Source organism: Phacochoerus africanus, chromosome 1 (assembly GCF_016906955.1).
Source record: "Phacochoerus africanus isolate WHEZ1 chromosome 1, ROS_Pafr_v1, whole genome shotgun sequence".
Classification (NCBI taxonomy): Eukaryota; Metazoa; Chordata; class Mammalia; order Artiodactyla; family Suidae; genus Phacochoerus; species Phacochoerus africanus.
Window position 1 is genome coordinate 202,448,501 of NC_062544.1, and position 11,783 is coordinate 202,460,283.

Below are 11,783 nucleotides of genomic sequence, written 5' to 3' on the forward strand. Positions count from 1 at the left end.
ATTAGACCCCTAGCCTGGGAACCTCCATACGCTGCGAGTGCGGCCCTGGAAAAAGACAAAAAAAAAAAAAAAGACAACCAGACACTGGAGACCGAAAAGCCTACGGCAATCCAAGGATTGATAGATGGGCTTCAACAAACAGCACTAATCCTTCGGGCTCTCAGTAGCACAGAAATAGGAACAGGAGGGATTGCAAAGACTACAATTCCCATAATGCTCAATGGGGAAAATGAAGTGTAGCAGCTTATTCTAGACTGTATTTCGGGTAGGGCTGGATAAGTCTACTCCTACCGTTCCTCCAAGGAACGCTAATCCTCCTACGAAGGTTCTCAAAGGCCGTCGGTAGTTGTAGTTTTGCTAATCCTAGGGCGCATAAAGTTGTAAGCGAGAAGGCCAAGAAACCTGACGGGATTTGTAGTCTGCGCCGACGGCGGACGCGCACGCGCAGCTGAGGCCGGGGCGGGGCCGAGATACTGCAGTGAAAGCCGAGGCAGCGGGCAGGCGAGCAGGGGGCGGGCGGACATCTTGGGATCCGGAGAGTGGCCGGCCCGGCAGAGCAGGCGGCCTCGGACACCAGGTGAGCTCGGGATTTAGCCGTAACCGGGTGAGGGAGGACGGCTACTCGACTGCCCAGCTTTGCCCTTCCCTGCACTGCACTACGCCGAAAGCTGCCCACACCCGGGAGTGGCCCCAGCCTTCATATCGGGGAGGGAGCTGACGGTGGGGCGGGGGCGCCCCGGGCGCGGTTGCAGGACGGGCACGGAGCGGTGCCCTTCACCTGACCCGCCCGTAGCCTTCCCTGAGAGGGAGACCTACTGGAATCCTCCCAGAGGTGGGACGCCGCGCGGCGCCCCCCTCCCTAGGATCTTGACAACCCCCTACCCCTCTGCGCCTTCTCCTTTTCGCGCAAGGAACAATTCCCCCATCCTCTGGAAAGTGACACGCACTTGTGTCGCCTCTTTGGACCGTGACAAGCTAGCCCACCCTGTGGCACCCCCTCCTCGCAGTTGAGTGACAGCCCCCCGCGCCCCGTGGAACCAGCTTTTCTTGCGATGTCCTCTTCCCCAAGGCGAATAGCCCAGCACCCCCACATGCCTCTATACTTGCATCCCAAAGCAAGCTACCTCTCCCCAGCTTTCCCTGATTCGCCATTCTCATTCTCTCCCTGCCGTCTTTCCTCTTCAAAGCCTTGACCTTTGCCATACTGTAAACTCTTTCTTCCAGGTGCCCCCACCAGCCCTGTTGCTGCTGTGGGCTCACCTGATTATACTGCCTGACTGTTGCTGCTGGTATATCCTTTAGATATTCCACTCCTGTCCTGGGCCCCATCTCTGCTTCTCTGATGCCCTGAGCTCCCTACCACTTGATACCTGTGAACTTGGTTCTTTGCGTAGGGCTATACCTCCATTTTGCGCTTCCTCTCCCAGTCTCTTTGGGGTTGAGGAGTGGGATGTGTCCACCACCTTGAGAGACCTTTCACTCAGTCTGGGAGACCTTGGCCGCCTTGACAATAGGCTTTATTTTTCAGTTTAGAAAAGTCTGCCAAACTGCTCCCTGTGAAACTAACACCAGGGCTAATCCCAGAAATCTAGAACTAAATTAACCTTTTTTCTCCTTGAAAAGTCTGAATTAGTCTGACCCAAATAATTTGAGTAATTCAGGTATTCTGCCCCTTGTTCGTAAGCACTCAACTGAATTATGTTGTGGGTCTGGAATCACAGAATTTCAGCTGGAAGGATCTCTTGATTTTATGAATTGCATACACACACCCGCTGCCCGCCACACACACCTGTATTTTGATTACACTTGGGAATTGAGAGGGAGCCTCCCTTTTTTAAAGAGAGGTGGTCAGAAATAACTAATAAGTAGCTTGGGCCCTTGAGGTGCTGTCTGTCAGGGCTGGGGCCTTTCTCCTCTGCTCTTTTGCCTGTTTATCTGACTGCCTGGGAGAGGCTGGAACCATGCTCCTGGGTCCATGTCAGGGCCTAAGGTCTCCCTTCTCTCCTCTTCCCCACTGCCTGCACACCCTTTCCTGGAATGTTTAGACTTCTGTGAATTAGAGAGCTGGAGGTTCAGGCCCTGCTGCCTTCTCAAGGGTAGTGGAGCCTGAGAGACTGGTGCTCCTAAAGCTTTGCCTCAGGGGCCTCAGGCCTGAACCTATGGGAGTAATTCCTACCGCCATTCCTCCAGCCGCCTGCAGGCCTTCACAGTGACTCACCGGCCAGAGCCTGAGTGAGAGTCTGCACAGGAAGAGGCCTTACTGAGCTCAGCGCTGTGAAAGGGGGAGGGGGCTACTCTGGGTTCAGCCCCAGAAAAAGGAGGATCAAAATGGCCTTAGAATCCTGGGTCCAAGTCCCTCTCCCTTTCTCCCTTTCAGTAAGGGACAAACAGGAACTGGAGCCTGGCTGAGGGGAGGGGCATGCCCGGGAGGGCACAGGGTCACTTGCTGGAGGGTTGAGTCAGGATAAAAGCTCAGCCTGTGTCCTGCACAGCCCCACAGGGGACATTGGCTGGGGTTCTAAGGCCTTCCCTTACCCTGCCCCCACCTGTCCTAGGTCTGTTCTCAGAGCGATGGGCTGCCAGGACTGAGCTGCCGCCATGATTGGAGGCTTATTCATCTATAATCACAAGGGGGAGGTGCTCATCTCCCGGGTCTACCGAGATGACATCGGGTGAGTCCCCTGGCTGAGCCAGCTGTGCCCCTCACCCCCATCCCTCCTCCCCAGCATGCAGGACCAGATCTCTTTCTACCAGAGGCTTGATTTGGACCACCCCTACCCCTCGCTGCATCCTAGAAGCTCAGCTAGCACAGCCTGGTTCCCATTAGGTCTGGTGGTATCGGCCAAGCAGCCAGTTGCTGGCCACTTGGTGGGATCTGTGGAATGGCAGGACCCCCACAGTCTTCGGAACTCCTGCCTCCTGTTTCCCTTAGTGACAGACCTGGTTTCTGGAAATGAGTGCTTTTGCCTCGGCAGGTTGAGGCAGAAAGGAGGAGAAAGGAGATCTGTCTCCAGTGGGTGGAGTTGGTGGTACTAATCCATCTAAGTCTTGCTCCCAGAAGCCCTTCTCATGGTGAGAGTTTTCACTGGACTCTTGAAAACCTCTCTGGGCTGCTGAATCCTCTCCCACTCTTTCTCTAGAGGAGTCAGGCTGCTGACTCAGCTATGTTTTCAGTTCCTCTGGGCCATTCCTGGAGAGGAAAGGTGGTGAGCAAGCCCGAGGCACTCTCCAGGTCACTGAGGGACAGGCAGGGAGGCCATGCTGCCCTTTCTGACCTATCACAGTAGACAGGGAACAGCTCCTTGTCCTGTGTCCCCTCCGACCTCCACAAGGAGGCACAGCCTTACTTCTCATTCTGCCCTACCCTGCATGCCACAGCTCTTCCCCGAGGAGGAGACTTGTCCTAGCCTCAGCGGCTCTGTGAGGTTAGGCTCTTCTGATCCATGCTGCACTGTTTTTCTTCCTGGAATCGCTTAGAATAGACGGTCAGAGGTGGGCCTGTTGCAGCGGCTCCTAGCTTTCTGGCTAATAGGCTCCCCTGGCCCTTATGGCTATTTGTCCATTGGCTGGTGGTGGGGCATGAGCTAGAGTTGTGGCAATGCCTGGCTTGCCTGAACCTGGCTGGCTACACCTATCTACACCCCCCTCTGACCCTGAGTGGGCCTGGTTAAGCCAAGGCCAGGGGCTACACCAGCTTGTATGCCTTGCTGTGCTCTCCACCCCTTGCCTGTTGCCCCTCTGCTTCCACCTCATGGTGTGTTCTACCCGCCCCAGTGTGTTGTGTCTAATCCTCTCTCTCGTTGCTGTCACTCTCCTCTTCTTGCTGGCGTCATTTCTCTCATCCCATCTCATTGGCTGCCGTAGCAATAGGTAAGCGGCCTATTAAGCTGCTGCCCAGGCACAGGTGGGTGGGGGGCCCTGCCCCCCACATCATTGTTTTCCTCTTCCTTTTTCTTTCCCTGGACTTGCCCTGGAATTGGATCCTGGGCAAGAATGGGTGGCCCAGCTCCATGGCCCCTCAGTGCTTGTCCCTCAGTAGATTAGAGCCTTCTCTGAAGTCATGCTGGCCTTGTCTAACTTCTGGAGAAGCCAGCCTTCCCCACTGGTGGAATCACTGTGGGAAGACTGGAGAAGCAGCGGGGTCTCTCTCTTATCTGGGCCTGGAGCTTACTGAGATGTAGAGGTGGCAGCGGGGAAATTGGGGCCAGGCCTGGGAGTCAGGAACATATCTTTCTGAACCTGATGGGCCTCATTTTATTAAGGTTACACCTGCCCTCCTGTCATTGCCACTTGACCTCCGTGTCTCTCGTGGCCTTCAGACACCAGCTAGCTCTGGTCCTCCTCCCCTGCCCCCACTGAGAGGAGTTGTAGGGAGCTGCCCCAGTGGTTTAGGCAGTGGCTTTAGAGTGCGTGTCAGACTCCAGCAGAGGGGGGGGGGGTGGCTGTTCATTAGCACCCGTGGTTGATCCCTTCAGAGTGAGGTCTGCCTGGGTACTGAGCAGTCCCTGTGCACCCTTCTCTCTCAGGAGGAATGCAGTGGACGCCTTTCGGGTCAATGTTATCCACGCCCGGCAGCAGGTGCGCAGCCCCGTCACCAACATCGCTCGCACCAGTTTCTTCCATGTTAAGCGGTCCAACATCTGGCTGGCAGCTGTCACCAAGCAGAATGTCAATGCTGCCATGGTTTTCGAATTCCTCTATAAGATGTGTGACGTAATGGCTGCCTACTTTGGGAAGATCAGCGAAGAGAACATCAAGAACAATTTTGTGCTCATATATGAGTTGCTTGATGGTGAGGCTGGCGGGGCAGTGGGTCTAGGGTGGGAATGAACCTGGTGGGGCCTGGCCTGGAGGTGGGAGCAGGTCTGAGGCTCCAGTGCCCTCTGAATTTTCTTTCCTGACTCTCTGGTCTTTTGACCCCTGAAGAGAACCATCCAAATCCAGACTTAAAGGCTGGTTTGAAGTGAACACAGAAACAGGCTAGCTTGTGGAGGTGGGGGAAGACCTAAAGCTCTGTTGGTGGCTGGTCCTCCTGCAGTTAAGCACATTTTATCCCCTTACCTTTGTGGTTTGGGCCTTATTACAGTGACTGTCCTCCCAGCTTTCATCTCAACAGCTGCCTCAAGCCTGGGGGAGAGTGAGATACTACAGGCCTCTCAAGGTGCACTGTTACCTCTGTTTCCCTGCAGGGTATGATTTAACTGAACAGAGTCCTTCCACCTTCCCAACATCCCTCTGTCAGGAATTCTTGATTTCTCACCCACTGGCCATGTGACTATTTTCTTTTTTTCTATTTGGAAAAAATCTGACATTTTAATGATTTATAAAGCACAAATCCTAAAGTAAATGCTACAGAGCTAGAAAATGGCTGCAGATGATGCCACAGTGTCTTCTGGAGCTATACTGGCCAGATATATCCAGGCCAGGGGAGGGATGGAATGAGGGAGCCTTCAGCTTTTTCTAGGGGCTGATGGTTCCCTTCCTTTTGCAGAGATCCTGGACTTTGGCTACCCGCAGAACTCAGAGACGGGCGCGCTGAAAACCTTCATTACCCAGCAGGGCATCAAAAGCCAGGTACTTGAGTTGTATAGGCTATTGTCAGGGTGGAGCCCAACGTCCCTTCATCCCAGCTGGCCCCCAAGTCTTGTCAGAGCTGACTCATGAGCCTGCCCTTGACAGGAAGTGCTGGCCTGAGCCTTCTGCCATGACTGCAGACCTGTTTTGCTCTGTGTGGCCCTCTCCCACCCCTGGAGCTTGCCAACTCAGCATCTCTGTTACTGGGAATACAGCTCGAGCAATTTCCTTCCACACTGGGGGAAGTGGGTGTGGGCTGCTCTGGAGGAGAGAGCTTGGGCCCTCTTTTAGGATCCAGGCCTCATAGCCTTCTTCTTCTTTCCTGCCTGCCTCTTCCCGTCTGCGCTCCTCTACTGCTTCCTGTGGGCACCATGTTGGCCCTGTGTTCTCCAGCATCAGGTAAGCTGTTCCCTCAGCTTCCACCCTTGCAGCTTTGCTCAGTTTTCTCTAGGCCCTTACCCCATGGGGGAAGGTGGATACTGGGGCAGGGTGGGGGTGGTGGCTAGAAGGGAGAAGGAGGAAGGTGGAGTAGGGATAGAGACAGGAGGATTGGAGGGGGAGAGGAGTGAGGCCTTGCTCTTTGTCTCTGTTCCCCATGCAGACGAAAGAAGAGCAGTCCCAAATCACCAGCCAGGTGACAGGGCAGATTGGCTGGCGGCGGGAAGGCATCAAGTATCGCCGAAACGAGCTCTTCCTGGATGTGCTGGAGAGTGTGAACCTCCTCATGTCCCCACAGGGTGAGGGCCCTCTCGTGATAAAGCTGGAGCGGGGGCCAGGGCAGGATCTTGGTCCTGACTCAGCTGCTCTTGCTTATCTCCCTCACCAGGGCAGGTGCTGAGCGCCCATGTGTCCGGCCGAGTGGTGATGAAGAGCTACCTGAGTGGCATGCCTGAGTGCAAGTTTGGGATGAATGACAAGATTGTCATTGAGAAGCAGGGCAAAGGCACAGCCGATGAAACAAGCAAGAGGTACCTAAGGCAGGGGAGCTGGTGGGACAGGGTGGACCATGGAATGCAGAGCAGCGCCTGGTGATCACAAGTTCCTTCATTTCTGCATTAATGCAAACTCCCTTTTCCCCAGGTTGTGCTTGGTTGGTTGCTCTTGGTATCTGCTTAAAAGAGATAAGGGGGAGTTCCCGTCGTGGCACAGTGGTTAACGAATCCAACTAGGAACCATGAGGTTGCGGGTTTGGTCCCTGCCCTTGCTCAGTGGGTTAACGATCCGGCGTTGCCGTGAGCTGTGGTGTAGGTTGCAGACGCGGCTCGGATCCCGCGTTGCTGTGGCTCTGGCGTAGGCCAGTGGCTATAGCTCCGATTTGACCCCTAGCCTGGGAATCTCCATATGCCGCAGGAGCGGCCCAAGAAATAGCAAAAAGACAAAAAAAAAAAAAGAGATAAGAGGATTGTCTTCATTCTACTCAGTAACCCCTTGGTTTGGTCCTGAGGTCCAAAGGTCCAAGACTCTTCTCTACATACTGATGGCCTTTGCCTGCCCAGTATGCCTAAAACTGAGTTCTGAGCAGCAGAGCTCTCAAAAGATGATGAGTTTGTAAAGCTCTCACTCATCCCTAACTCTGGAACAGGGACTGCCCCCTCCCAAGTCAGAAAGCTGCATTATGGCAGCTTTCCATAGACTACAGTGCAAGCCTCATCCAGGTTCTGGCAGCCTCTGGGGGTGGGGTAGTCTCCCAGCCCAACTCTGCTGCCACTCTCCTGTACCAATGAGGAGACCTTCTGCCCCTGCTTGCAGCGGGAAGCAATCAATTGCCATTGATGACTGCACCTTCCACCAGTGTGTTCGACTCAGCAAGTTTGACTCTGAACGCAGCATCAGCTTCATCCCACCAGATGGAGAATTTGAGCTCATGAGGTGCCAGTGGGGTGTGAGGAGCAGGGGGTCCTGTTGGCAGAGAGGGGGGAAAGGGTGGAGGACAGGCTCTGCTATGCCAGCCTAAAGGTATGCATCTCTGAAGGTATCGCACCACCAAGGACATCATCCTTCCCTTCCGAGTGATCCCGCTAGTTCGGGAAGTGGGGCGCACCAAGCTGGAGGTCAAGGTGGTCATTAAGTCCAACTTCAAGCCCTCACTACTGGCTCAGAAGATTGAGGTGAGGATAAGGAACATGGGGAGGAGGAAGCATCTCTCTTCAGCAATAAAGGCAACTGATGTCAGGGCTTGACAGCGCTCGCTGACAGGTGTGTCACTTCTAGGTGAGGATCCCAACCCCACTGAACACCAGCGGGGTGCAGGTGATCTGCATGAAGGGGAAGGCTAAGTACAAGGCCAGCGAGAACGCCATCGTGTGGAAGTGAGTCTTTCCTTCTTGAGGCCACAGCAGGGCTCCAAATGCCTTGGTGTACCCTGTTAAGTTTCCCCTTTCGTCCTTTGTGTGTGTGTGGCAGGGGGTGGGGAGTGATTGCTTCTCCAGGGACCTCTGCTTGTGTCGTCACCCCTTACAGCTCTGTGTGAGTGTACATATCACTGGGGCGAGTGCATGCATTTATCAAGTTTCTTTAACATTTCCCAGTTTGCCCTTGTCCTATCTCTGTGAAGTAGATGGAGCAAGGGATAGCATGGTCATGTGTCTAAACTGCAGTCCACAGTGCTAAAGGAGTAACAGACCTGAGGTTTCACAGCAGGAGGTTATCAGAGTCCTCATCATGTTTCCTTGCCTTAGCACTTCCCACAAGCTACTGGGTTCTCTTCCCTGCCACCTCCCAACCTCCCAAAGGGGAACCACCCTGATCCCAGAAGCTCCTCCAAGCTCTTAGGGGCACCTACTACCTGTTGCCCCTCTGTTTCCAGGATCAAGCGCATGGCAGGCATGAAGGAATCACAGATCAGCGCTGAGATTGAGCTTCTGCCCACCAATGACAAGAAGAAATGGGCTCGACCCCCCATTTCGATGAACTTTGAGGTATGTCAGGGAAGGGGCCTAGAACCATGGCAGGGTGTGCTAGGAAAAACCTTAGAGATCATTCAGATCAAGCTCAGTATTTATCACTTTGCAGATGAGGAAGCTGAGGCCCAGAGAGAAGTGACCTCAATTCCCAGACCTATTCCTTCCCCACTCAGGCCTCCTACTAGAAATTTCTATTTAGACAAAAATCTTTGACTTCATTTATTTGGCTTGTCATAAAACAATTATTAGGGAAAATGTAGATTACTTGCATGACAAGTAAGACACAAAGTTTACTTAGAGACAGGAAAGCGGGCTGACTTTGCTTTGTGCATGATGGACATGTAATTTTCTCCACCTTACTGTTTAAGTCCATAATATTGAGCAGGATAAGTATGTTCGAAGGCAAGTCTTTGATTACTGCCACTGCTGATTAAAGGAACTGATCTTTAAGTTGTCACAGGCAGAGCTTGACTTCAAACCCAAATGATTGCAAGTTACTCTTAGATATGCTATCTTTAGTAACCTCTCAGAGGACTCCTCAGCACCCCAGCTTCCCCCAGGGCCCCAAAGATTCAAACACCTGTAGTAGAGATGAGGTAGGGCAGGGCTATGAGGAGAGGAGCTATGAAAGGGAGGCCACATTCCTAACTGGAGCTGTCCCTTGCCCAGGTGCCATTCGCGCCTTCTGGCCTCAAGGTGCGCTACTTGAAGGTGTTTGAACCGAAGCTGAACTACAGCGACCACGATGTCATCAAATGGGTGCGCTACATTGGCCGCAGTGGCATTTATGAGACCCGCTGCTAGCTGCCTAGTGACAGCTAGCCCGTCTCCCCACCCACCCTCTTCCACAGGTCTGGGTGCCCTCGGCCACCACACATCAGTGTCTCCTCCCCCCTGCTTTGCTGCCTTCCCTTTGCACCAGCCCCTGAGTCTAGGTCTGGACCAACCATGTTGTGAGCGGGACTGGTGGAACAGTCCCTGGGCTCCCTGGGCAGGGTGGTTTCTGAGGCTCCTGCTCTTCCATCCATCTGCCAGCCCTGGCCCAATGCCAGGCTCTGAGTTGTGTGACCAAAGTCAGATGGGCCCCTTCTCCTCCCCTCCCCTATGGCCACATCTCTCTGGAGTGGGAGGGTTGGCTGCCCCTCACCTCGGAGCTCCCCCAAAGGCCAGTAACGGATCCCCAGCCCTCAATTCCTATTCTGCTTTGGGCTAGTGTGAGCTTCATTTTGTACACTTGTGACCTCGTCCAGTTATAAACCCAATAAACTCTGTAGAACGGAGTTGCTGGGCAAGTGTTGATGTGGTGGCTACATGGGGAGGGGATCTGGTGGGACTGCTTCCTTCCTGTCTTAAAAGGACTCTCTTGAGCAGAATTTTGGTTCTAAACTCTCTTCCTTTGTCGAGGCTCAACTGCTAGGGCCATCCAAGCCCTTATCCTGACAGGTATTAGCCCCAGGTCTCTTCTGAGAAATAGCCTCAAGGGCAGGCAGCCCCACCTGACACCGTGCCACTCAATTCCTTGAGGGTAGAGATTCTTTTCCTAAAATCAGCCTCAGCTTTATTTTAGGCAGGTATTTCTCTATTGGCAGAGATTAAGCAGGGTTTACAGTTGGTCTTTCCAGCCATCCTTAGAAACTAACCTCTCAATTCCATCCTCTTCCCAGGCCTCTTAACAAAATTCCTCCCTTCTATGCCTCCCCCTCTCCAGAGCATTGTGTGCAAATAAGCAAGTCTCTAATGGAGTGCTCCTTATTTTGTTCAGGTGTTGGAGCAGATAAAGATGTGCCATCACCAGTTTTCCCTTGCTTGGTCTTAGCCTTTTTAAACCTAAAATATCTGTTAGAGAAATTTTTCAAACAGAAATAGAAAATATATAATGAACCCCATGTCTCATCATGATGTTTCAGCTTGTGGTCAATTCTTTAATATCACATCCAGTCTGTGTTCATGCTTATTAATCCAAGTGTCCTACAGAATTTCTCACAGCTTATATCTGGATCCAAACAAGGTCCATTTTGATTGGTGGTTGCTTCTTCAATCTTAAAAACCATAGGTTCTCCCCTGGCTCTTGCAATGTTGAAGAAACCATATCTGTCATCTCTGCGTCAGAGTTCTGTTTCATGTAAAATAGTTACTAGATCTAGAAGCTTAATAATAACTTTTTTTTTTTCTTTAGGGCTATACCCACTGCATATGGAGGTTCCCAGGCTAGGGCTCAACTTGGAGCTACAGCTGCCAGCCTACATCACAATCACAGCAATGGGGATCCGAGCAGCATCTGTGACCTACACCACAGCCCACGGCAACTCCGTATCCTTAACCCACTGATAGAGGCCAGGGATCGAACCTACATCCTCATGGATGCTAGTCAGATACCTTTCCTCTGAGCCACGACCGGAACTCCCAAGAAGCGTAATAATAACTTTTGAAACTTTATTTCAAGTATCAGGATTGATGCTTCGCAGAATGGCAGAAGAATGAATGGATAATGATGTAATTTTAGGTGACAATTTTAGAATGTTCACGTTAAACGTGAAGCAGTAGCATTTTGGGAAAATCCTTAACTTCTACCTGAGGGAGTCAGTGAAAGGAGATAATACCCTTTTACAGTAATTTACTGAGACTGAGGGTGCGGAAGTCTGCTTTGGCTGTAGGTAGGGAATAAATATTAACGAATTTACGCAGACCTTGTGGATCTGGTTTTCTTGCCCTGTGGGCGTCAGTGAGGTAGTGTCCCGGGGTGGTGGAAGGACTGTAAGGCATAATTCGCTTAGGTCCGCTGAGCTGTCAAGTGTGGAGGGACAGAGTGCACGTCGCGGGAGGGCTAGCTATCTGACTAAGGGTCTGGGAACAAGAACGAAATCCTCGGCCGCAATGAACCGCGCCAAGGGCTTCTGAGAACTAAGGGACGAGCATGAGTCAGCAAGGCTCTCCGCGGGCTCCAAAATGGACTCGGATAGGCGTGCTGCAGCTGACTCGCCTCAAGGGAGCGTATAGAACCTAGCAAGGTCAATATGTTTATCAACCGCCCTTCTCGGGAGGTTTCCCCACGCCGGGCCATCAGCAATTTCCCGCCCTGATAAACTGCGAGCCCCTCTCCACCCCGCCCCTGCAGCCTTCAGGATCTCCAACTCCCAGGAGGCAGCGAGAACCGCACATGTGGCTAATTTTTTCGTGGGAAGGGTTGCGCAAGCGCAGAGTGCACCTCTGACGTAGATTCCAAGCGGCGCTTGCGCACAGTTCCTCTAGCGCCTTTCACACCGCCTACCGTGTTCGGTGCAGTCCGCGCTTTTCTGACGTTACCGC

The 11,783-nt window shown here is 52.8% G+C and overlaps 1 protein-coding gene across 2 annotated transcripts; it reads left to right on the forward strand.

The window, feature by feature from the left end:
- The first annotated feature begins 414 nt into the window (after positions 1 to 414).
- On the forward strand, positions 415 to 9,757 carry AP2M1 (adaptor related protein complex 2 subunit mu 1). Of its 2 annotated transcripts, XM_047787742.1 has the most exons (12): positions 415 to 577; positions 2,556 to 2,672; positions 4,527 to 4,792; positions 5,492 to 5,574; positions 5,968 to 5,973; positions 6,176 to 6,311; positions 6,401 to 6,542; positions 7,324 to 7,443; positions 7,547 to 7,682; positions 7,786 to 7,883; positions 8,381 to 8,492; positions 9,147 to 9,757. In XM_047787742.1, the coding sequence occupies exons 2-12, from the start codon at positions 2,599 to 2,601 to the stop codon at positions 9,279 to 9,281; spliced, it is 1,308 nt and encodes a 435-aa protein (XP_047643698.1). In that variant the 5' UTR covers positions 415 to 577; positions 2,556 to 2,598; the 3' UTR covers positions 9,282 to 9,757. The 2 variants fall into 2 exon arrangements, with proteins under 2 accessions (XP_047643698.1, XP_047643708.1); XM_047787752.1 differs by lacking the exon at positions 5,968 to 5,973 and having other exon boundaries at positions 443 to 577.
- Positions 9,758 to 11,783: the final 2,026 nt, after the last annotated feature.

Excerpts from the sequence above, each read along its gene's own strand:
- AP2M1 (XM_047787742.1), top strand. The coding sequence starts at position 2,599 with ATGATTGGAGGCTTATTCATCTATAATCACAAGGGGGAGGTGCTCATC. Across the intron at positions 4,793-5,491 it reads CATATATGAGTTGCTTGATG|AGATCCTGGACTTTGGCTAC; the intron begins GTGAGGCTGGCG and ends TTCCTTTTGCAG. Across the intron at positions 6,543-7,323 it reads GCCGATGAAACAAGCAAGAG|CGGGAAGCAATCAATTGCCA; the intron begins GTACCTAAGGCA and ends CCCTGCTTGCAG.